This window comes from Lepidochelys kempii, chromosome 3 (genome assembly GCF_965140285.1).
Source record: "Lepidochelys kempii isolate rLepKem1 chromosome 3, rLepKem1.hap1, whole genome shotgun sequence".
Classification (NCBI taxonomy): Eukaryota; Metazoa; Chordata; order Testudines; family Cheloniidae; genus Lepidochelys; species Lepidochelys kempii.
The window spans coordinates 83,547,680-83,571,547 of record NC_136382.1 but is presented as its reverse complement, the minus strand read 5'-3'; the positions used below and the strand labels follow the sequence as shown (position 1 = coordinate 83,571,547).

General features: G+C 43.4%; 1 protein-coding gene across 1 annotated transcript in view; it reads left to right on the top strand.

Annotated features, from left to right (window-relative positions):
- SEC63 (SEC63 protein translocation regulator) overlaps positions 1-23,868 on the top strand; it is a 100,484-nt gene that overhangs the window by 36,859 nt on the left and 39,757 nt on the right. Inside the window, exons 5-8 of the mRNA XM_073336936.2 lie at positions 4,676-4,737; positions 15,792-15,850; positions 17,057-17,107; positions 19,669-19,777. Coding sequence (XP_073193037.1) covers positions 4,676-4,737; positions 15,792-15,850; positions 17,057-17,107; positions 19,669-19,777 — 281 coding nt within the window. The remainder of the gene's footprint in view (positions 1-4,675; positions 4,738-15,791; positions 15,851-17,056; positions 17,108-19,668; positions 19,778-23,868) is intronic.

Here is a 23,868-nt window from a genome sequence, read left to right as displayed (position 1 = left end):
ATCCCTCAACGTGAGAGAAAGGAGAACATTTGGCCTCACTAGACAGCCATAAGCAGCATCATCATCATCATTCCTCCTCCTATCTGCATCTGACAACGTGGGGGCCCTAGAGATTCTTGACCTGCACTAACATCACCTGCCCTTCAATGCTTCTTTGAAGCCAGATGTTTTGTCACTTGTAAATCTGGATAATTCACCTGTGCAGACGCTGGTAACGCCATCAGTATCTCCATGCCTGAGGAGGGGTCTTCCGTCGAGGCTATGCCTCTGTATGCAGTTTGACTCAACAGTTACTGACTGGTTTCCATCCAGAATGTCCTGAGGAAGATGGGATCCCTTTGAAATTGAACCTGGAAGGTCCACTACCTTGTTCAATAGAGCCTCGTCACCTTTCTTTTCCTAAATGCAGAAGTCTGGAGGGCTCTTGTTCAGGGCCTTCTCCAGCTCCTCCTGTGGCCATACAATCAGGACTCCCTACTGGAAGTTGCCAAGCCTAACCTCGTGCTGAACTCAGCACTTTCATTAACACTAGCATCAAAGCCCTTTATAGTATCCTTTCTTTGCTTGACACCCCTGCCTCCACTGGTGTTCATTTTTCAGTTGCTGCCAAATTCAGCACCACTGGATCCACAAGAGGAATTGCTTCTATCATATGAGTGGGATGAGACCCCCACTCTGAGGGATGGTACAAAGCTCCTGTCAAAGAATGTACAAATGGTATCTCACGGAGGATCAGATTGACACCTCATAATTTTCTCCACCTGATAATCAGAGGCAATTCCAATTGCCTTTGGAGAGAATGTCTAATACCTTCCAGTATCAAGTGGATGTGTTGGCATTGGAGTAACTTGATCCCTTCTTTGATATTTTCCGACTACAAACTAAAGAGAAGCAGGCCATCCCTATCATTTCAAGTGTCCTAAATCTGATCAAGGATATTTTGCTCTCTCCTTTTTTCCTTTCTACTAGCACCCAAGGGAGCTCACGGGAGGTGCCGGGTGCCAAGTGAGAGGCATCAGTTTCTACTCCACCACCCTGGAGCTAATACCATGATGGTTCCACAGCAAAGGAGGCAGCCAGAGGTAACAAAGCTTCTCACTCTACCCCTTCAGAAAGGGAAGAATGCAGACTAGGTGCCTGGGCAAACAATTTAAGAAGGTACCTTGGGTTAAGATCTGCAAGCCTCCTGAATCCCAGGAAAATATTAAAGACCTTCCTTTCAAAGGCATGGGCTTCTTCAGTGGCAGGACTGATGACACTGGAAAAGATTACCACAAAATTTGCTGCCATGTCCTTGGGCATGACTCGGTCCATGACCTCTATCCTAAGGAGAGCTTCCTACCTGTCATGTCATCGCCAAAAGCGGTCCACGTCTCTGCAACAGTAGCAGATACAGCCTCAAGGGGGCAATGATTGCCTTCTTCCAAAGTGGCTGTTAGCAAACTGTCATAACAGAATAGGAGTTGGATACCTTGTTATACATCAGCTCAGCCTGGGACATCAGGTTCCAAGCAGCAGTTTTGATGGGATGGTCAAGAGCTGCGTGATGAAATGTGTTACTGCTCCAATCCTCCCTCCCTTCTCTCTTCTGTTTTTACATTGTCTGGTGCAGGTTACTTTATATTGTTGGGTACCAGACACAATCCAATAGGTTACTCTATTCAGTTCTGCACCAAACCACATTGCTTTCATCCCCCTCCTCCCTCTCTTGAGGGTCCGATCTTGTAAGAAAGTCCTGCTAAAAGGAAGTGAGTCCCCTCCTACAAAAGAGAGCCAAAGAGGGAAGTGTCAAGAAATTGATCAAAACATTCAAGTTCAGGGTGCTCACCCCAGGAGACATCATTCCTTACTTATTCAGGGGGATTGGTAGGTGGCTTTTAAAGGAATCCTACTACTTTCTTGTGGCAATCAAATGCACACACCTCAAGTTTCTCAGGTTCCATGTGGGCACAGGTCGTCATTACCATTTCAGAGTCCTTCCATTAGGATTATCTACAGCCCTGAGAGTTCTTCACAAAGTCTCTATTATTAGTAGCTACATATCTCAGGTGCCAGGGCATGTTCAGTTATCTGGCTCCTGATAGCCACTTATATCACAGAAGAGAGATCCTGCTGACATTACATGTGCAACCTCTTGCAGTCTCTGCTAATCAGCTGAGAGAAAAAACTGTGTAGATTGGACAGATGAATCACCTTCACTGGAGCAATCCTAGATTCCACAAGTCGGGGCCTTTCTCCCAGAAGAGATTTCTAAAAATAAGACTCCTTGATAATCCTCAAACACGCAGTACAAACCACACAGTTCTTAAGACTCCTAGGCATGCAAGCTTCCTTGAACTCTGTTGCATCTTTTGCTCATTAGTATGGCCCTATCAAATTCACAGCTGTGAAATTGGACCTCCCCCATGCAATCCAGCTATTTGAGGGGAGGAAGAGGGGCAGGAATGGGACAATCCAGCTGGGGGCTCTTACTATTCACCAGGCTCCAACTGCTAGTCTGCCAGGCCGAGGAGGGATGGGACTTTCTCTTCCCCTGCACGGCCGCTCTTGGGGGGAGATAAGACTCACCTCCAGGTACCTCCCTAGTTGCAGGAAGCTCTGCAGTTATGCTGCCTTTAGAGCTGGACTCTGAGGGCAGCAGCCACGGAGATTCTTGCAGACGGAGAAGGTTCCTGGAGGTGGATCTGATCTCCCCCATGCTGCTGGGAGTGCCCCAACCAGGGGTTCCTAGCTGCTAGTCCCAGCCAGGCTGGGAGGGGACAGGACTTCGTCTTCTCCTGCCCGGCCGCTCTGGGGCGGAAGGTGGGGAGATCAGACCCTCCCCTAAGTACCTCCCTGGGCTGCAGGAAGCACTGTGGCTGCACTGCCTTCGGAGTCCAGCTCTGAGGGCACACAGAAGTTACCCTCAGTTTTGCGCACACAGATAAGAGGTCTCATGATAAATTCCTGCTGGCCTGGAGCCAAACCCCTTTTATGTCTTCTCTCCCATCACCTTGATACCCAGGGTTATAAGGAAGTTGAGGTTCGACAGAGCCAGCAACTTGATAGTATCAGTGTGACTAGGCCTGCACTGGTACATCATCTGCAGGTGGCCAGGAAACTCTCATTACTGCTGCCTCTGTCTCCAGACCACCTATCTCAGCAGAAACGGAAAGTCCTACGTCCAAACTCAGAGACTCTCCCTCCAGCAGCATGGAGGAGATTAGTTTACTAGTTAGCATGGACTGCTTCTATACATAGAGGATTCAGGCCATTATTTTACGTTTTAGAAAGAGTTCTGCCTTGAAGTGTTACAAATAGGGCTGGTCAAAACATTTCCATTGAAACTGTTTTTGACTTAACACATTTTTTTTCCTGAAAAGTGTGTGTGTGTTTTTCATTTGAAAATTTTGATATTTTTGTCAAAATATTTCAGTTGAAAAGGAATACTTCAGCCAAAACTGGAAGTTGTAATTTGCTCCTCATGTGTCCATTCTCCTCTAGGGGCTAGGATCTCCATCTGGACTACATCTGCCATAGTGCAACACAGTCTCACCTCTTAGAGGAAGCTGTGCATGAGAGAATCCCTAGCTGTAGTCCACTGTGGGAGGCGTAGTCCAGTTGGGGTCCCAACCAATAGAAGAGGATGGGAAACATGAGGAGCACACTACAGCTCACACTTTTGCCTGAGGTATTTGAGTTTTCAGTGTAAAATTGAAATTTTATGTGGACAATCAGTTAAAAGGTTTCATTTTCATCAAACTTTTTTGCAGAAAAGAACCCTTTTCTGGATTAGTTGTACTTGTAGACAGAAATGGAAATGATTTACCATTTGGAGCGATAGTAAAGACTCTCTCAAGTGGAAGTCCTGTTTCTAAAGTATATGTTACCCCTTAGGTCTTAGGGTTCAGCCTTAGTCTCCTTTAAGGTTCATTTGGCAATGTCTGCTCACCATGATTTTAAGAACAAACCTCTTCTCTCAACCCATGGTGTTCAGGTTCCTTCAGGGTATCATGAATGTTTCCCTACCATCAGAGAGAACCTCCAGTGTCTTGGTACTTAAATCGTGTTCTACCAAAGCTGTGGACTGTTGGTTTGAGTGCCTCTGCTCTTCCCAGTTAGGGTAGTATCTCCTGGATACTGCCTTTTAGGTAGCCAGGTCCCTCATCTAATTTCATAAGTCAAACCAACACTTAAGCTCTGCCTGGAAACCCTTAGGCAGCAAATGCAGACTGTGTGCTCTTGGTATAAAATGTCACATTCTGCATTAATTTAACTGGGCTAGTTTCTTCAAAAAGTTTTTGTTTTAAAGTACATGTAATGTCACCAATACCTACTTTGCATTGTTATGAATCTTCTCTGGCTTTGAGTGTTGAACCTACCTTTATTTTGGCCAGCATGTATTGATGTATAGCTTTTAAAGCTTATACTTTCCCCTCTGTCTCCTAAGTAACTGAAGACAGTACTACAGAATTCTGTGCCTTTCCAGGTGTGAGGAGCTGAAGATTAAGCTTAGAATTCAGATTCCTGTCTTCTCCTTTGTCATACATTCTGCTACTTTTAGGCCATCAAACCAAACCAGCTCTCAAATATACTTAATGGGGCTTGATACCACTTTTTTTTAATCTGTATTATTAATGATGCAGAGAAACTTACTGTACTTTCTACTAACTTGCTAACTTTTCTTTAAAATTAGTTTAACTGATGAAGAATCTCGAAAAAATTGGGAAGAATTTGGCAACCCAGATGGGCCACAAGGTAATAATTATAAGTGATATGATTTTTACTGTAGCTGTTGTGCCACAATCTGTGTAGTATCTCAGTCCAGTTGAGTCAGACTCATTTCTCAGTGTATGTAAAATACATTTTTTAATTTGGCTGAAGGAACTTGTCAGTTCTCAAAATGTAAAATTTTAGGAATAATGGTTCTAGGATAGATGAGGAACCCAGAGAGGCTTTGCTAATTTAGAATTATTGTTAGAACTTTGTTTCAGACAGCTTGCTAATTTCAGTAAGTATCCAGAGAGAATTACCACTAATTAACAAAATAGAGGGAATGAGGTGCAAACAAAAAATGTAATCTTTTTAGTTGTCTTATAAACATTTCAAAAACATTTTCAGTTTTTAGTCAGTAACCTGTTTTCAAAAGTTTATTTATAACATGAGGTTCTGCTAAAGAGAAATTGTAGCTTATAATGAAGTAAACAGCTTTCTGTAATCTTTAAATGTATGAAAGGAGGTCTTCCATTAAGTTGGACAATGTTATTCCAAAAATTCATGCCTGTACACTGTTATGGCTCTATACCGCCAGCACTTTGTTATAGAACTCCCATTGAGGTCAGTGGGAGTGAATGTCCTGACAGTAGAGTCTTAAGGGTCAGATTCTGCCACGTTTACATTAAGGTGCTACTTCATAACATGAGTAAAGGTGACAATCCGGCCCTACATGAGGTGCTCAAAGTAATATTAGAACTGGTCACACTTTGCATTGTAGCATTAAGAGTACTACGATAATTTCCAGAACAAAAACCTTTTAATACAAATTTAAAGTGCAATAGAAATATGAAAACGTCAGGAAACTTTCAGTTAAGATTTCCCACACTAACAATAACTGTCGTACTTGGAAGTACAGTATATGTTACAATGGGGATAGGTGAACAAGGTCAGCAAAACAATAAAAAGAACCCCCCCCCCCAAATTTACCTTATCCCACAAAAGGTGAGTATGTTACAACTCTCTTCCCAGGTGTGATGGGGGCTCAGAGGACTGGGCGACCTTGTGGTTAGTGCACAGATACCCCTCTCCTACAACCTGTCCACCACCCTTTGCCTCTGCTTCTGAGCACTTTTTAACCTGTTCCTCCAGTCTTGGAGCATGGTCAGCAGCTCTGGAGGGGGAGGGCTACCTGGGCCCAGTATTGCCTTTTAACCCCTTCAGGCCCAGCATGGGGTTTGTATACCCCGTCGCACCAGGCTCCAACAGTAATGACATTCCATCATGTATAGTGTGCTTCCAAAACCTAAGATGCCACACTTTCCACATTTCCAAATACTTTGTACAGTGTGGAATGTGACTGCTAGGGAAGCCCAGACCAGGTCTAATTTAATGCTGGCATTGCAGCTACCTGGGTAATTGGCTGCAGATGCCATCAAAGACTCCTCTCACTAGAGAGGAAGACGTCAGGACTCCTCCAAAATGACTCTAGTAGATCACAAGGCATTGCTACTGAAGACTGAAGCCCTGTGAGTGGCCCCTCACCTCAGTTTCCCTCTTGAATTCATAGTAAATCCAATACAACCTGTCCTCCAGTACATCATGGTTTATTAACCGAGCCACACTGCAAGAGTCCCAAACCAGAAGTCCCACAACATAGTCCACATCAGCTCCATGCATGCAATCTTTAAAAACCCGGCTCTGTTCTCACCATCTTGCTGTCTTCCACCAGACCTGGACTCTTTCAGTTGTCCTCTGTCCCTCCACCAGGACAGCCAACCCAGGCCTTCCTTCTGGGGCACAACCCTGCTCTTCCCAGTGGGAGCTCATAGCATTTCCACAGGGACCTCTCCTGGTTCCTGTGGGGACCCAGCTTCATGGCAATGAGATGCTAGTGTATAAGCCCCTTGGCTGCTCCCTCCCTTCAGCCCTCTGCTCCAGCTTAGAGGCAGCAGGCATCTCCCTCTGCTTCTCCTTTCTGCCTTCAGCCCTCTAGCCCTGGTTTTCTCAGCCAGCAAACCCTTTGCTGCTCTTGTGCTTTCAGCCGTCTCCCAGGAACCTCTCTTCCTGACCAAACCAGTCTGCTCTGACCCTTTTAACTCACTCTTAAGTCTCTTGTAGCTTCCCAGATGCTGCTCCGCTCTCTTAATTAGCCCAAACAGGGAGTACCTGAGCTGGAATAGGAGAGCTGCGCTCAGTTTCCTTTAGTGGGCCAGCCATCCTGTTATAAATCGCTACTGATTTTATTTTGGGAAGGTATGGAAATGGATATTGTGTGGATATATCATGAGCTTGGAGACTTAGACTTTGCAGAAGACATCTGTTTTATAAATAAATCAGTTTGAAGATATGCAATAAAAGACAGAGGTCTTAACGTTCATCACTTCAATTTTTGATTTACTGATAATTTACCTGCTGATGATTTTATCTACTTGGAAGGTGAAGCCTTGAGAAGCTGTTAATAAATTTATTTATCTGGGTGAGGTCATTCACCATAGTGCATGTTTGATGTAAAGTCCAGAATAGCTAAAGAAAATGCTGTATTTCAAAATCTCAATACTGTATGGAACTCCAGTGTGATTAGCAAAAAGACCCAACTTAAGATCTTTAGAAGCAACATCCTAAGCATCCTTATATATGGAACAGAGTCCTAGGGAAAAATGAGTCCATCCAGGACAAACTGAACAGCTTTCAATGCAGGTGTCTGCATAGACTATTCAAAGTAAAATGAACTTCTAGAATAGGTAATGAAGAGTTCCTAGAATGGGCACAACTACATACAACAATGCAAGTAGAAAAGAAGAAGAGATGGACATATTTGGGATATCTTTTAGGAATCCCTGATAAGCTACCTAGACTAGCATTTCATTGGCAACGCAGCAAGAGATGGAGAGGCTGACCAGAGGCATGTTCCATAGCACAATAATCACTGAAGTGGCATGATTAAATCTGAATATAAAAGACCTGGGAAAATCAAGCCCAGCAGTGTGGTGATTGGCACTGTTTGGCTTCTGCCTTATGTATCTGATGGTGCGGGATTGATGACGATCTAATGTTATTTGGCAGCTAAAAAAAAAAGTAGGGCTAATACCATGTGACCAGCCAGATTGCCGCAGACCACTTGTGGTCGATATACTATAGTTTGAGAGCCAATATTATAATGCATGTCTACATGAGGCGAGTTGAGGCTGGTTTGGAAACATTTAAATGAAAATTTCTATTTTTGGTTAAATGCAAAGTTACAGGTGAGAACTAACAAACCTTGTTGTTGGATTTTTTTTTTTCCCCTATTGCCCAGCTTTTCCCCTCAGTCATGGCTAAGTGTAATGTTTCCCACTTGTGGAATGCAATGTTGTTGCTGGAGACTTCAGGAGTAAGTCCTGCCCTTCTACTCAGGCCAGCAGGATTACTGCCTCTGGTGATTAAACAGACTGGTGGGTCAGCTTCTCCTGGCCACTTTGTTGTAAAACATTTTGATTCCTTTTTGTTCAATAGCAAATTCATTTAAGCTTCTAGCTCCTCCCCTGAGCCAAGGAATCACTAAAACAGTGAGTTTCTAACTGTCTTGTTTTTCCAGTACAGCACCTGTTGAGCAGGCTCCTTTGTCCCCTACAGTGGCAGCAAAGAAGCCTTGTAAGCATTGAGCAAAGTCCAGAAGGTGCTATAGGCAGCTTTTTAGGATCCTCAGAGAGTGAGATCTGCTTTGCTGCCACAAACAGCCAGTAGATGCTCTGCCAGTTCATGAGGCTTTGAGTTGCACGTTCGTGCCTGGCCCTTGAACCTGTCTGAAGCCTTTTGCCACCATGGGAAGGTTTGACCAAGAGTGACGATTACCTGTTGCAGCCTGCACAGAGTAACTGTCAAACTACAAAGATTTCAGGTGCCAAAAGAGCAAAAGCAAAGCATCTTCATTGTAAGCCAGCCACGTGAGGAAATGCTACACATAAATTTCATTCTCAGTTATAGCCATTCACACCAAAAGATTTTCCTATATTTAAAAAGTAAAATGTGTTTAGTTGCAAGCAAGTGGTTTGTCATCTAGGGGTATGATTCTCGCTTGAAGTGGGATGTCTTAAGTTATGTCCTGGTGAGACACTTTATGTGAGTGGTAATGAGCAATATCTCCTTACTCAGTGACTACAAGGAAGCTGTGTTACACTCATGCATAGCAATCAGTCATATCGGATCACCTCGTATCCCAGTGTCGAGGTGTGAGGATGTTTGAGGAAACATTGGCAAAAAAAAATAGCTGAATGTGTAGAAGCTACATCCCTCACTATCAAAACCAGCATAGCAATCTATTGGTCACTACCAACAATGCTTTTTTGCCTCTGTCTTCACAAACAAGGTCTGCTCCCAGACTACTGCACGGGGCAGCACAGCATGGGGAGGAGGTAACCAGCCCTCTGTGGAGAAAGAAGTGGTTCAGAACTATTTAGAAAAGCTGGAGGACCACAAGTCCATGGGGCTGGATGCGCTGCATCTGAGGGTGCTAAAGGAATTGGCAGGTGTGATTGCAGAGCCATTGGCCATTACCTTTGAAAAATCATGGCGATCGGTGGAGGTCCTGGATGACTGGAAAAAGGCTAATGTAGTGTCCATCTTTAAAAAAGGGAAGAAAGAGGATCTGTGGAACTACAGGCCAGTCAGCTGCACCTCAGTCCCTGGAAAAATCATGGAGCAGGTCCTCAAGGAATCAGTTTTGAAGCACTTAGAGGAGAGGAAAGTGATCAGGAATAGTCAGCATAGATTCACCAAGGGCAAGTCATGCCTGACTAATCTAATTGCCTTCTATGATGAGATAACTCCCTCTGTGGATGAGGGAAAAGCAGTGGATGGGTTATTCCTCAACTTTACCAAAGCTTTTGATACAGTCTCCCACAGTATTCTTGCCAGCAAGTTAAAGTAGTATGGGCTGGATGAATGGACTACAAGGTGAATAGAAAGCTGGCTAGATAGTCGGGCTCAACGGGTTGTGATCAATGGCTCCATGTCTAGTTGGCAGCCGGTATCAAGCGGAGTGCCCCAAGGGTCAGTCCTGGGGCCGGTTTTGTTCAATATCTTCATTAATGATCTGGAGGATGGTGTGGACTGCACCCTCAGCAAGTTTGCAGCTGACACTAAACTGGGAGGAGTGGTAGATACACTGGAGGGTAGGGATCAGATACAGAGGGACCTAGACAAATAAGAGGACTGGGCCATAGGAAATCTGTTGAGGTTCAACAGGGACAAGTGCAGAGTCCTGCACTTAGGACGGAAGAATCCCATGCACTGCTACAGACTAGGGACCGAATGGCTCGACAGCAGTTCTGCAGAAAAGGACCTAAGGGTTCCAGTGGCCGAGAAGCTGGATATGAGTCAACAGTGTGCCCTTGTTGCCAAGAAGGCTAACGGCATTTTGGGCTGTATAAGTAGGGGCATTGCCAGCAGATTGAGGGACGTGATCATTCTCCTCTATTCAGCATTGGTGAGGCCTCATCTGAAGTACTGTGTCTAGCTTTGGGTCCCACGCTACAAGAAGGATGTGGAAAAATTGGAAAGCGTCCAGCAGAGGGCAACAAAAATGATTAGGGGGCTGGAGCACATGATTTATGAGGGGAGGCTGAGGGAACTGGGATTATTTAGTCTGCAGAAGAGAAGAATGAGGTGGGATTTGATAGCTGCTTTCAGCTATCTGAAAGGGGTTTTAAAGAGGATGGATCTAGACTGTGGTGGAATCTCCTTCCTTAGAGTTTTTTAAGGTCAGGCTTGACAAAGCCCTGGCTGGGATGATTTAGTTGGGGTTGGTCCTGCTTTGAGCAGGGAGTTGGACTAGATGACCTCCTGCGGTCCCTTCCAACCTTGATAGTCTATGATTCTAACACCAAAAGTATTCAAGGGGAAAGATTGTAAAAGAGGCTCTATTAGGATAGTGTTAGGGGTCTGCTATAGACCCCAGGATCAGACTTGGATATGGATAGAGATCTCTTTAATATTATTTAGAGAAAAATATTTTTGGGAATTGTGCCATAATGGGAGACTTTAACTTCCCAGGTATAGATTGGAGAATAAATGCACTTAAGGTCTAATAGTGTCCCAGTGTCCCATCTCCAGTTGTAGCTGTCCCTGATGCTTCAGAGGAAGTAGATAAAAATGTGCACTTAAGGTCTAATAATAATTTCTCCTACAAGATGGAGATGCATCAGTTGGAAGCAACAGACAAGAGAGATCTGGAGGTGTGGGTCAATCACATGATGGCTGAGCCACCAATGTGATGTGGCTGTGAAAAAGGCAAATGAAATCCTAGGATGCATCAGGTGAGGCATTTCCAGTAGAAATGGAGAAATATTAATGCCATTGTGCAAGGGACTGGTGAAGACCTTATTTGGAATACTGTGTATAATTCTCATCACTCATGCTGAAGAAAGATTAATTTAAACGGGAACAAGTGCAGAGAAGAACTACTATGATGACCTGGGGAATGGAGGGTCTTATGTGAGAAGACTAGAAGAGCTTAGCTTGTTTTAGTCTAGCAAAAAAAGGTTGAGAAGAAGGGATGTGACTGGAGTTACAGAAATGGGATGAAATTCAGTAATACCAAGTTCAAGGTTCTGGAACAGCCACCCAGAAGGAGTTGTGGGGACAAACAACTTAATCAGCTTTGAAAGAGAGCTGAACAAATTTGAGTGTAGTTGTATGATGGGGTTGTTTGTGATGGTAGGGAGCAGGGCTCAGTTCCAGTTTCTTATGTTCCTAAAAGCTCATGCTTCAGGGTTTCAGCCAGCCACATGCTAGACTAAGGACGGGATTCCTCCCCTCCCCCTCAATGTATTCAGCTTTTTTTATCTTCTTCCTCTGAAACATCAGGGATGGTCACAGCTGGAGATGGGACATTGGATTGAGTGGGCCAGGGCTCTTGAGGTCGCTCCAAGCATTCTGTCTCTCAGGTGCTTGGCTGGCCGGTTCTTGCTCATGTGCTCAGGGTCCAGCTGATTGCTCTATGTGGGGTTTGGAAGGAAATTTCCCCCAGGTCAGATTGGCAGTGATCTTGAGGAGGTTTACACCTGATTGTGCAGTGTGTGGGTCACTTGCCAGGGTTATCTAGATATATCTCACTTGATCATTTCCCTGCCATTCCACTGGTGTCCTGTAGTCGCTCCTAGTCTCTGCCTGTGGTGCTTAGTAGTCTAGTCTCTTGTGGGCAGCAGTATTTTAGTCTAATTTCAGTTATTGGGTTTAATGTGTGAGTGGTGGGTGGTGTTGGTGGACTGGGTGGGATATGGAGGTGGTCAGCTAGAGGCAAGGACTGTAGAGAGACTCTGAAGGGAGGCACTCTCTAGAGCACTTCTCATCTAAAAAGAATGGATTGTTGACTCCGGAACCTGTGCCAGGTCCATCAAAGCCCAGCACTGAAGTATCCTTACAAACGCACTGTGGTCACAGATCAATACTGGTATCAGTGACACCAGAGGCATATGCAGCCCCAATAGAACTGCTTAACCTCTTGGTACCTGTGTCCCTAGGAGTGCAGGAAGGTATCCAGTCAGTACCAATTCCTTGGTTCCTACACCGCCTCGTCAGCAGCATGCAGTATCATTACCATTCAGCTTTCGGTACTTCAGAAGCCAATGCAATTGAGGAAAAAGCCAGCAATGATATTCCTGATACCACCATCTCTGGGATCTGACCACCTATCTCCAGTTCCAACGGGCTCTGCTCCCCCACTATCAGAGGACTCTGTGTCGTGATCTTGTGTCCCTGTCTAGGTGGGATGCATAACCTCTGTCAGAGATTTGGAGGTCACAGATCTCACAGCAGTCCCAGTAGTGGCTGCCTCCTAGGAGGCAATGGCATAGATAAGGGTGGGTCCCAGGGCCATATCCTCCTGCTAGGATGTCTCTTCACCCACCTCAGTCAGTTTCCTTAAGGATGCACTGAGAGCATCAGCACCACAGGCAACATTCTCTGGTGTTAAGGATCAGAATCAGTCCCGAGCAGCTAGAAGTTGCTTGGGCAGCTCCCTCACCAAAGACACAGAGCTGGCACTGGTGTTGCATCATGTTCTTTATCACCAGCTAAACCTGTAGAGTCAGTAAGTGACTCATCAAAAAGTAGGGGTCCACATGTTCCTGTACCTGGATGATTGGCTGGTCAAATGCTGGTTCCAGACTCACATGCTGTCCAGTGTATCCATCATCCTGTGCACATTCAGTGTGCTGGAGCTCCTAGTAAACTGGGACAAATCAATCCTGAAACCAGTACAGAGAATAGAATGTATTAGGGTGGTCTTACACTCTATGAAGGTCAAGGCTTGTTTACCGCAATTGCGGTTCAAAACACTATGGGGCTTAGTTCTAGAATTGAAGGCACATCCTCTGACCATAGTGTGCAGCTGCCTCAGATTCCTGGGACACATGGCAGTGTGTGCCTGTGCAGTGCAGCACATTGGACTGCACCTCAGCAAGCTGCAAGGATGGCTTGCTTCAGTGTATGCCCCGAGTTGCCATCATTTAGACACAGTGGTTTGACTACCAATGTTAGTTTTGTCTCTGGATTGGTGAATGGACCCTAAGAAAGTCTGTATGGTGGCCCCCTTCATTCCCCACAAGCAACGCTCACTTTAGTCACAGGCGCATTATCCCTGGGTGTGGGAGGGTGGGGGCACATGAGATCTGTAAGTCTTCAAAGATCTAAAGACTCTCATAAATATCAGGGAATTGCAAGCTGTTGGTCTAACCTGTTCAGATTTCCTTCCACATATCAAGGGGGAAAAAATCTGCTAGTTTTATGTGACAGCACAGCGACTGGTTTGATGTAAAGAGGCAGGGAGGAGTGAATTTTCCTCAGCTATTCCTGTGCAACTTTTGCATAGCTAATTGGATTCACCTCAGAGCTGCTTACCTTCTAGGGGGTGCAGAATACATTGTCAGATAAGATGAGCACATCCTTCTCCATTGGCCATTAATGGTTGCTGAGTCCCAACATGGCCAGATCCATCTTCCAGCTATGGGGGACTCCCCAAGTGGACCTTTTAGCAACAAAGGCCAATAGGAAATGCCATCAGTTGTGTTCCCAGGGAGGTCTCGGCAAGACTCATTGTCAGATACATTCCTGCTGTCCTGAAAGATCTCCATCCTGTATGCCTTCCCTCTGATTCAATCACTGCCCAGAGTTTTGTCCAAAATCAAGCAAGACCATGCTCACCTCATAGTGTCTGCATGGCCTCAGCAACACTGGTATTCGATTCTGCTACCCTTGTCACTCAGACCTCCACTCTTTCTCCTGTTGGACCCAGACGTGATTCATAGGGCCATAGGCACCTGCTCGACCCCAGCCTGCAAGCCCTCCACTTGACAGGTGGATGCTTTATGGTTAACATTGTTAGAAAAGGCTTGCTCTATGTATGGTCAGGAAGTACTTCTGAGTAGTACATCTCGTCCCAACAGAAGGATGTCCCTCTGGAACACGCTCCCATCAGTCACATATTAGATTACCTTTTACACCTAAAACATAAACTTCAGCAGTTACCTGTATCAGATGTATCTCTGTCAGTTTTCTGCCCCTTAGCGGACAGTAGATCAGTTTTCCCTAGCCCCATCACCATTAGGTTTCTAAAGGTCTTGGACAGATTATACCCACAGTACGTGATCCTATTCCTTCATGGGATCTGAACTTGGTGTCAGCAAAATTAATGGGGGCCATCTTTTGGACCTCTTGTAGCTTTCCTTCCTCCTGTCTACAGAGGTGGCATTTTTAATTGTGATTACCTCGGTAAGGAGAGTGGATGAGTTGAGAGCCTGGGTATCCGAGCCTCCCTGTACAGCTTTTCATAAGGATAAAGTTTACCTCCACTCTTGCCCTAAGTTCCTGCCAAAGATGGTGTCTAATTTTCACATTAACCAGGGAATTTATTTACTCTTTCTTTCCAAAGCCTCACTCTTACAGAGATGAGGAGACAATTCATTTGTTAGATGTGATGGGAGCTTTAGCTTTCTACGTGGACCTGTACTAAGTTGTTTAGGTATTCACTAACAAATTGTGACCATAAACAAAACTGCATTGAAGGACCAGCCAGTCTCTGCTCAAATGATTTCATCCTGGACTTCTTTGTGCGTTCGTTTATGCTACAAGTTGGCTAATGTGACTCCACCAGCTAGGTGTTGTCCCATTCAACTAAAGTGCATGCAGCATCACCGGTTTTTCTGACTAAAGTACTTATTCTGGACATTTGCAAAGTGGCATCTTGGTCATCAGTGCACACGTTTGCTTCTCATTATGCTATAGCCCATCCGTTCAAGAAATGCGCCACTTTTGGAAGTGTTGTTCTCCAATCTCTATTGAAGTAGATCCCAAGCCCACCTCCAAGTTGTTCTGTTAGTGAGTCACTTACAGTGGAGTAGATGTGTAATCACTTGAAGAAGTGGTTGCCTACCTTTCCATAACTATTCTTCGAAATGTGTTGTAAATGTCCATTTCATGATCCACCCTCCTTCCCTTCTCTACTGGAGTCTATCTGGTAAGAAGGACCTGATGGGGGGCTGGGGACAACTCTGCCCTCTTACACCTGCACACAGTGGTGTACGATGGCGTAGGGCACTCAAACTGCCTCGACGAGGATCACTGAGGGAAAATGTTCTGACAACTGTGCACAGAGCACACGTACCTATACTGGAATAGACATATGCAGCACATCTTGCAGAACAACGATTATAGAAAGGTAGCTAACCATTTTTTCCCCATCAAGGTATTTACTGTACTGTATGTGTTTGTACCAGTGGAAGCATTGCAAATCTGGACAACTGTATTAAATTGTTGCATCTTTGTATTCACCTGTTCTCTTTTGATATATTTGTACATCTTGCATATAGTTATTGAGCCAAAATAGTTTTGGTGAAATTTTCAGAGCTTCAGAAACTCTTATCAGTTCTCTGCATCCTTGAGTAGACATACTTCCAAAACCTTTTTTTAGTTTACTGAGTTTTAGAATTTTGTTGTTTAAATACTGACATGGATAAAAGCTTCCCCCTCTCCCCCCCCCCCCCCCCCATTTGAAAGTCCATGTGATTTTAAAAGAATCCCTTGCCATTTTGTAACAGGTTTGTTTTTCTTATTCTCTCCAGCTACGAGCTTTGGTATTGCATTGCCAGCTTGGATTGTGGATCAGAAAAATTCTCTCTTGGTGAGTTAACGTAACTTTATGTAATATTCCATGACACAGCCTCGGGCATTAATCCTGCAAATATGTTAAGCCCATACTTAACTTTATGCATGTGAGTAGGTATTGATTGATCAGATGTTTCTACTTCCAAGCCTATCACTCATTTAGAATGTATCATTGTTCTCTGTTTCCATGGAGAAAATTTCAGAATAAGAAGTGATAAAATAGCTTAAATGTAATCTTTTTGGGAGCAGGGTACTAACACATGCAGAAATGATGTTGATGTGGTAGCCTGGTCATTATACCTTCTATAAGTGTACCTTTGCTATTGCATAGAATAGCTTAAATCATAGTCATAGGACTGGAAGGGACCTTGAGAGGTCATCTAGTCCAGTCCTCTTCACTAATGGCAGGACTAAGTATTATCTAGACCAGGGGTTCTCAAACTGGGGGTTGGGACCCCTTGGGGTCGCACGGTTATTACATGGGGGGTCGCGAGCTGCCAGCCTCCACCCCAAACCCTGCTTTGCCTCTAGCATTTATAATGGTGTTAAATATATTAAGTGTTTTTCATTTATAAGAGGGGGGGGGTCAGAGGCTTGCTATGTGAAAGGGGTCTCCAGTACAAAAGTTTGAGAACCACTGATCTAGACCATGCCTGACAGATGTTTGGCTAATCTATTCTTAAAAATCTCCAATGATGCGGATTCCACAACCTTCCTAGGCAATTTATGCAAGCACAGAATCAAATATACACATGACTTCAACTTATTGGTCTTTATATAGAGATATAATTTCTTTCTATACAACTTACTGTACCCTAGCAATTCTGCACCCACAGTTTAAAAATCCTTTCTATTACATTACATTGCTAGATGTTAGTGCTGACCCTTACCTGCTTGCTCAAGAATAGAATAACTAGATGTCTTTCCTTAAAATCACTACTTAGCAGACAACTTTTGGATAATTAAAACAACCCACCCAAGACAACAGATGGGCATTTTAAAGAACTTACTCATACAAAACACTTACTATATTTAATTGGTGAAAATTTCTGAATGAGATCTTGCTTCTGATCCATTTAGTTGTAGCCTTCAAAATCATAAATTTCAAGATCTCTCCTAGAGCGATAAATTTAGCTAATTAATGCATATGTATGTAACACAACTTCTTGTTTGAAATATAGTTAGTAATAGACTTGTGTACATCAAATATGTTTCTTTTTAGGTTTTGCTGGTATATGGACTAGCATTTATGGTTATTCTTCCAGTTGTTGTGGTAAGTATTACCTAAACTAAAGGGAAAAGAATCTTTATTTTTATGAATGGGGGGAATGAGGAGCTCAAGTCTTACTCCTAAGACATCTTTGTGTACAGTCTAGTAACTGTGTTTGCTTCCATTTAAAGTGCACTTGCAGAAAAGCTCTCATGAAAAAAGATGCTATGCCATGGTGCTTAATTCTGTTGAAATTCATGACCAATTGTTTGCAGAATTTGCCCATCCCTTTGTCATGCATTTTTATGTATACACAGTATTGTCAGCCTCACTCAGAAGTCATGAGTCAGGTGCTCAGAATATTAGCTGAAACATGAAATGTTAAAAAATTATTGGATTCTTTTCATCTGCCTCTTGGTATTTGACTTTTCAGGATTCATTTTGTCAGGCTTTTCTCTGAAATTCTGAGGGATAAAAACTTTTAAAATGAAAGAGATTCTCATGACTCCAAGAGCTGGGACTTTAAGAAAAAACATTGACTATCCTGAATGTTTACAACAGTGTATATATTCTGCTGCATAGCTTCTCTCCTTATTCGTCACAATTGGGGAATACCTTTCATCTATTGGTTTTGAAGTTAATTCAGGGTTGTTGCTGAGCCTCAATGTTGAACTAAGGCCACTAGAATTACTTCCTCTAGGGATGGAACAAGTTGATGGTCAGTTGATGGTCAAGTTTCGCTTGATAACTTTGTTCTATAATTTTAACTTTTATTCATTTTTGTGTAGTAACAATTTTATTTCAACCTTCAGTTTTGTGTGAAAGCGTGGTCTCTCTCTTCCTTGCACACTCTTTGTGAAAACTCCCTTTGTGTTCTCCTTTCTCCATGCATAGAGTTTCATATGGAATTTTGAGACTCTGGATACTACTGCACATGGCCAGCTTACAGGCAGCTCAACTCCACCGCTGCTGGTGGCAGGTGGCTACTGAACCAGAGAAAGGGCTGGGGAGAGACCATGCTTCTGCTGACCTTTATCTGCCCAACAGAGCAGCACTAGATTGTGGCAGGATGTAGGAGGTGGGGGAAAGTGAGCAAGTGAGGAGTACAAAGAAGTGAGTGTATGTGGTAGAATGAATACACGTGGTGATTATTTTTATTATTTGTATTACTGTAGTACCTAGGAGCCTCAGTCAAGAACCAGGACCTGATTGTGCTAGGTGCTGTACAGACACAGACCAAGGGACTGTCCCCACTCCAGAAAGTTTACAATCTAAATATAAAACAAGAGACAATAGTTGGAGATAGATGGGGTGTACAAGGAAACAATGAGACCATATTGGTTATAGGGAGGTGGGATTTAGGGAGAGGAGAAGACTTGGGTATAGAGAGAGGAGATGGGAGGATAGGTGACAGTAGGGGGGAAAAAAAAGAAGGCAAAAGCATAGAAAACATAAAAGGGTGGATTGGGCACCATTTTCTCTTTCCCCTATCTGTCAAAATCACATAAACACTCCTCCCTTAGAACAAGTAATATTCTGTTTTATTCCCCTTTGAGAATCTGGTCACACTAGAAACAGCGTTCATGCTGCATATCTGAACTATTTTTGTTTAAAAGTACTGTAAACATTTGCACCAGTTTCAAAGGTTCAGTGGGACCTTTATGAATCTAAAGGTTTGAGTAGGGGATTGGACTAGATGACCTCCTGAGGTCCTTTCCAACCCTGATATTCTATGATTCTATGAATCTCTGTGTACAGATTCGTCAGACTGTTGAGCGTAACCCATTTTGACCATTCATATTCTACTGACATCATTGTAAAGCTCTCTTGGCCCATCAAAGACCTTAATTGGCTTGTTTAAAAACTCTATTCTGCAGAAGCCAAAGTAAAGGGCACAGTCAAGAACATGCACTGTAAATGTGTGTGGAGGGACTGAGAGTAACCTGTGGTCTTTAGGAAACTTAGGTGACTAGCTTTCAACTCTAGTGATTGGTTTGTATCAGTTTGTTTTCAAGGCTGTCTCTGCAAGAAAAAGAGCTAGAAAAATTAAAAAAACATAAAAGCTGAAGCTGTTTACATTTGGAAGTCCCCCAAATGTGGAGGAAAGGGAGGTGTGGCTGTCAATCTCCTAGGCTAGCAAAGCTCAGCTGTGATGCTAATACATTAGATAAAAATAAGTTTTCAGAATTATTTTATACATAAATTTATACTGTTACAGATTTCTTGAGGAACAAATTGAAAATAGTTTCTAGTCAATTTCACCTTCTGGTTGACATGAGCTAACACAATCCTTTAACCTTTTGGTTTATAAACACTTCAGGGGGATATTTTTGGTAACTTTTAAAATGTTAGAATGACCTTTAGTCTTAGAGTTGGTAAAAGGTGATCTTTACAAAACTGAAATTGAACTGGCATTGTTCCATCACAGCTATGTTAAAAAGACAAATTCAGACTCTGTAGGGTGAATTTAATTTTTTTTTGTATTGATATGAATATTGGAGGTTGGTTCTGAATAAATTCTGAATTGAAAAGCAGTTTAGTTGTGTTTTAATGTATTCTAGTATTTGATAGTTATAATTAAAAGATTAATCCTTGACACAGTATATCCTTATTGAATTTCTTAGGGTTCTTGGTGGTACCGATCAATACGCTACAGTGGAGATCAGATTCTCATACGCACAACTCAAATCTATACATATTTTGTTTATAAAACGCGAAATATGGATCTGAAACGTAAGTAAAAAAGGTATCTGAAAAAACAGGGTGAAGTTGGTTAAAGGTACAAAGTTGCCTTTTAAACTCATTCTTCATTTGAATACCTCATTGCTTATATGGGGTGATTAATATAACCCCATTGTAAGGTTGGTTAAATGGAGGCACAGAAGCTGACTTGTCCATGGTTATACATTGTGCCACTGCCAATCAGGATTGTAACCTAGGTCTGCATGCCCTCTTTATTCCTGCTGTAAACATGCTGTCACTCATAAGCTTACTGTTGGAAAAATTCCAAATACTAGAATTCTGGGGACCCAGAGTATTTTTAAACATTTACATTACCAAAGAGTTAAATGTAGAATTGGAGGCACCAGACATAATATCCTAGCTAAAGTTTGTCATTGTAAATATCTGCTCTGAAAGCCTTACACCTTGCTTCATGCCAAAACATGGAATGTCCTTTTCAGATGACTTGTTCATTCAATGTATATCGTATGCCTAATTTTCTATCTACTCATACTAAGTTTAAAAAAAAAAAATCTTTAGAAGTAAAGTCTGCAGAACTCTCACAATGGGTCTAACCCCTTGGAGGCAGAATCGGACCCGTCAATCAAAGCAGGGTGACAGTTACTGCGCCCTTGAAGAGCTGGTTAGGTCTAGAATCATCTGTCTACAATGGCTGAAGGGTTTACCAGATCTGCTAGAGCAACCAGAAAAGAAAATGATTAAAATGGGATCCTCTTTATTCTTAATATTTGACTTCCTGGATTCTAAGACTTACTGAGGTGTTGTTTAGCCTTGGGGGCTCTGCAACAAGATTGCTGGAAACACCCCTTTTGATACTCCGGTAGAGGCAGGAATACCTCACAGGCAACCAGAGAAATAGAAGATTTCAAGGAAGAGCACAAAAGTGCCTTCGTTAACTGAACCCTGCTCACGCCATGGGTTGGCCACGTCCCACTGCTTTTTCACTCTCCTCCAGCTGTAGATGAATGAGAGAGAATAATTCTGAAAATTCTGTAAATATCAGACATGGAGTAACAAGCAGGCTGTAGGGGGCCTCTGGGCCGACCGCTTTCTTCTGACCATTTCCTCTGCACTCTTTAGCAAGATGTTAATCAGCCCTTATGTGCCATTGCCTTGCTCACTTTGGCATTTAACTAGATAACAGGGCTTCCCTATGTGAGGGCTTCCTCTGGCCATCTCTGAACCTCTGTAAAGTTTAAGGAGCCTATTAAAGGGGTGTTTTCACAGCACAGTTAGCTTGAGTATTACCCCTAACTTGGCTCCTGTCCACACACACACATCTCTAGCTTGAGTTAAATGGTGCTTTAAGATCAAGCTAGTAATACAGTGAAGGTACAACGGCTTGAATTACAACTCATCATCTAACCCACTCTGCTAATCCAGTCACTGTGTGATGTCAGTCAAATAATTCTGTGTAACTCGAGTGTTGTTTTGAAGTGTGGTTGCTTTCACTGGAGCTAGGCTAGCTCAAGTGCAGTTAGCTTGAGTTAGCACACATGAGCTAACTTGCAGTGAACTCCACCCATTAGAGATCATCTCAAGAGTGAACTTTTCCAGAGTTACACTTATTTCTATAGCACAGGAGCAGTTCTCTTTTCAGATTCCCTTTTCATTGATATCCTATTATCTTAGAACATGGAGGCCACTCTCCCTCTGTGCTACAAGAAATGGGGGAAACCCTGTATGGTCAGGGAGAAATGTGAGGATACTCAGCAGTAGGAAGTTTTTATCTGAATTTCTTGTTCTACCTAATAACCTGTGAATTAAAGTTTTTAAAGGAAATAGCTCTACAAAGCAGCTTCGGAAGCATCTCAAACTGGGTAGGTCTTCAGGGGTGTGGCTATTCCCTGCCTGTCGTAATTGACAAGTCTGGTTCTGCCTCTAAGGAGCTGCAAGCTGGGGTAAGATGCATTATAATGGATCTGCAGTCTGTCCTGCTCAAAGAAAGGAAATTTTTGAGTAAGTTATGATATATTTTTCTATACTCTGTGATATGTCAAAAGACAAACGTCCTAGCAATACAATAGAGAGAAACTAAACTCTCCCTGCTTAACCCATGCCCTGAAAAAAAAGCTTAGAGGAACAGATACACCATACAACATATACCAAAGGCAGAAAGGAAAAACTTATTCTGTCAGGCTAACTGGGAAAATAGAGCAGAGAACCCTTCCCTGAGAGGACCAAGCCTCCAGACTCACAAAACTAGGGACAGTATCTCAATCATCTAGGCCAGTGGTTCCTAAACTTGTTGCGCCGCTTGTGCAGGGAAAGCCCTTGGCGGGCCGGTTTGTTTACCTGCTGCATCTGCAGGTTTGGCCGATAGCGGCTCCCAATAGCCACGGTTTGCTGCTCCAGGACAACGGGAGCCGCTGGAAGCGGCACAGGCTGAGGGGCCGTTGTCAGGCAGAGGTGGTGAGCACAATTTTCTATCTAAATCAATCTGACAGGGGCTCTACTAAAGTTTATCATTATCTGTTTACTATTACCATTGCATTGGAGCACCTCACAATCTAATGTATTTCACAATATACCCATGAAGCAGAGAGGAACTACTATCCTCATTTATAGATGGGAAATTGAGGCACAGAGAGGCGAACTCACCCAAGGTCACACAAAAATGTCTGTGGCAGAGCAGGGAATTGAACCTAGTTTTCTTGAGTCCTGTGTTAGCACTCTACCCAGAGGACCGTCCTAAATGGGGTGAAATCAGCATCATAGGTGGAGAGGATGGCATGTGGGTCAAAATAGACTCAACTGAATAAAGAAGAAAAGACAGAGTTGTGAAGGGCCTTGAAGTTGAGGACAAGAAACTTGAACTCACTATGGTGGCAAACTAGCCTTTTCTCTGCCTGAGTTCTCTCCCCCCATCTGTAGAGGGTATACTGATACTTATGCATATTTTTGTAAAGTGTTTTGAAAACTATATAGCAAATGTAGTACTAAATATTTGTTACTACTGAACCGAATTTTGTGAGCCCACTCTGTTTGTTTGTGCATGTGTCCTACAGTGCTGCCTATGCATCTTCTTAGTAATTAAAACGTTTTTCTCTCCCCTTTCTTGAGGATTAAGGGACTAAGGGAAGAGATGAGTTATCATCACTGTGGGGAAGGAGGATACTTTATGACTAGGTGTTTTAAATTAACAGAGTTGCTTTCCTTCATGCTAAGGTCCACAGATCCACTACAATAGGTACTTCAGGCTGCTTGCAGGTTAGGGGCAGAATCAGACTTTACAGTCACTGGCAGAAGGGGAATGCCTCATCTCCTGAAGTTCCCTCCAGTTTTTCTGGTTCTACAGTGGCTGCTGGCTCAGCCAGGCTTCCCTGCTGCAGCGCTTTTCTGAAGGAAATTCCAAATTTTGTATTAAAAATTGTAGACCAGTGGTTTTCAACCTAGTGTCTGCAGACCCCTGGGGGTCCGCAGACTGCCTAAGGTTTTCAAAGGGGTCCGCACCATTCATTTGAAATGTTTAGGGGTCCACAAATTGGGGGGAAAAGGTTGAAAACCACTGTTGTAGACTAATAATTCAGCTCAATAACATGTCTGTGTAATGTCCAGCCATGTGCTATGGCTGCATTTGCCTTTTGAGGGATTGTCCCCTCAGCTCTGCTTCCCCTTCAGAGGTATTTGTAGCAGCTCGTACTCCTGTAGGCTGCAGGGAGAAAGGTAGGCCAAGACAAACCAGAGATGGAAAAAAAGGGTCTTTGTCTCCTTTTTCACCCTACTCATATCTGAGATCTCCGCGGGAAGCACGGACTTATCTGTCCCATGCAGATCCCATGTCATTAGGCTTGGCAAGATTTGACTTAAATTAACAGAAATTGGTAAACATTGATTTCAGCTGACACACTAAAATCAACAACAAAAAATCCAGTGGTAACAGTTGGCTTGAGTGCAGGACACCTACCCCCCACCTTGTTCCTGTAGGGATTGGGTGTCGCTGGCCTCGCGGCAACTCAGATAGCCCTCTGCAGCCCCGCTGTCACAAGAGTGAGAGAGAAGTGCTGTGACAGCAAAGCTGCAGAGGGCTCTTTGCACTTCCGCAGGCCTGTGACACTAGATCCCTGAAGGCACAAGGTGTG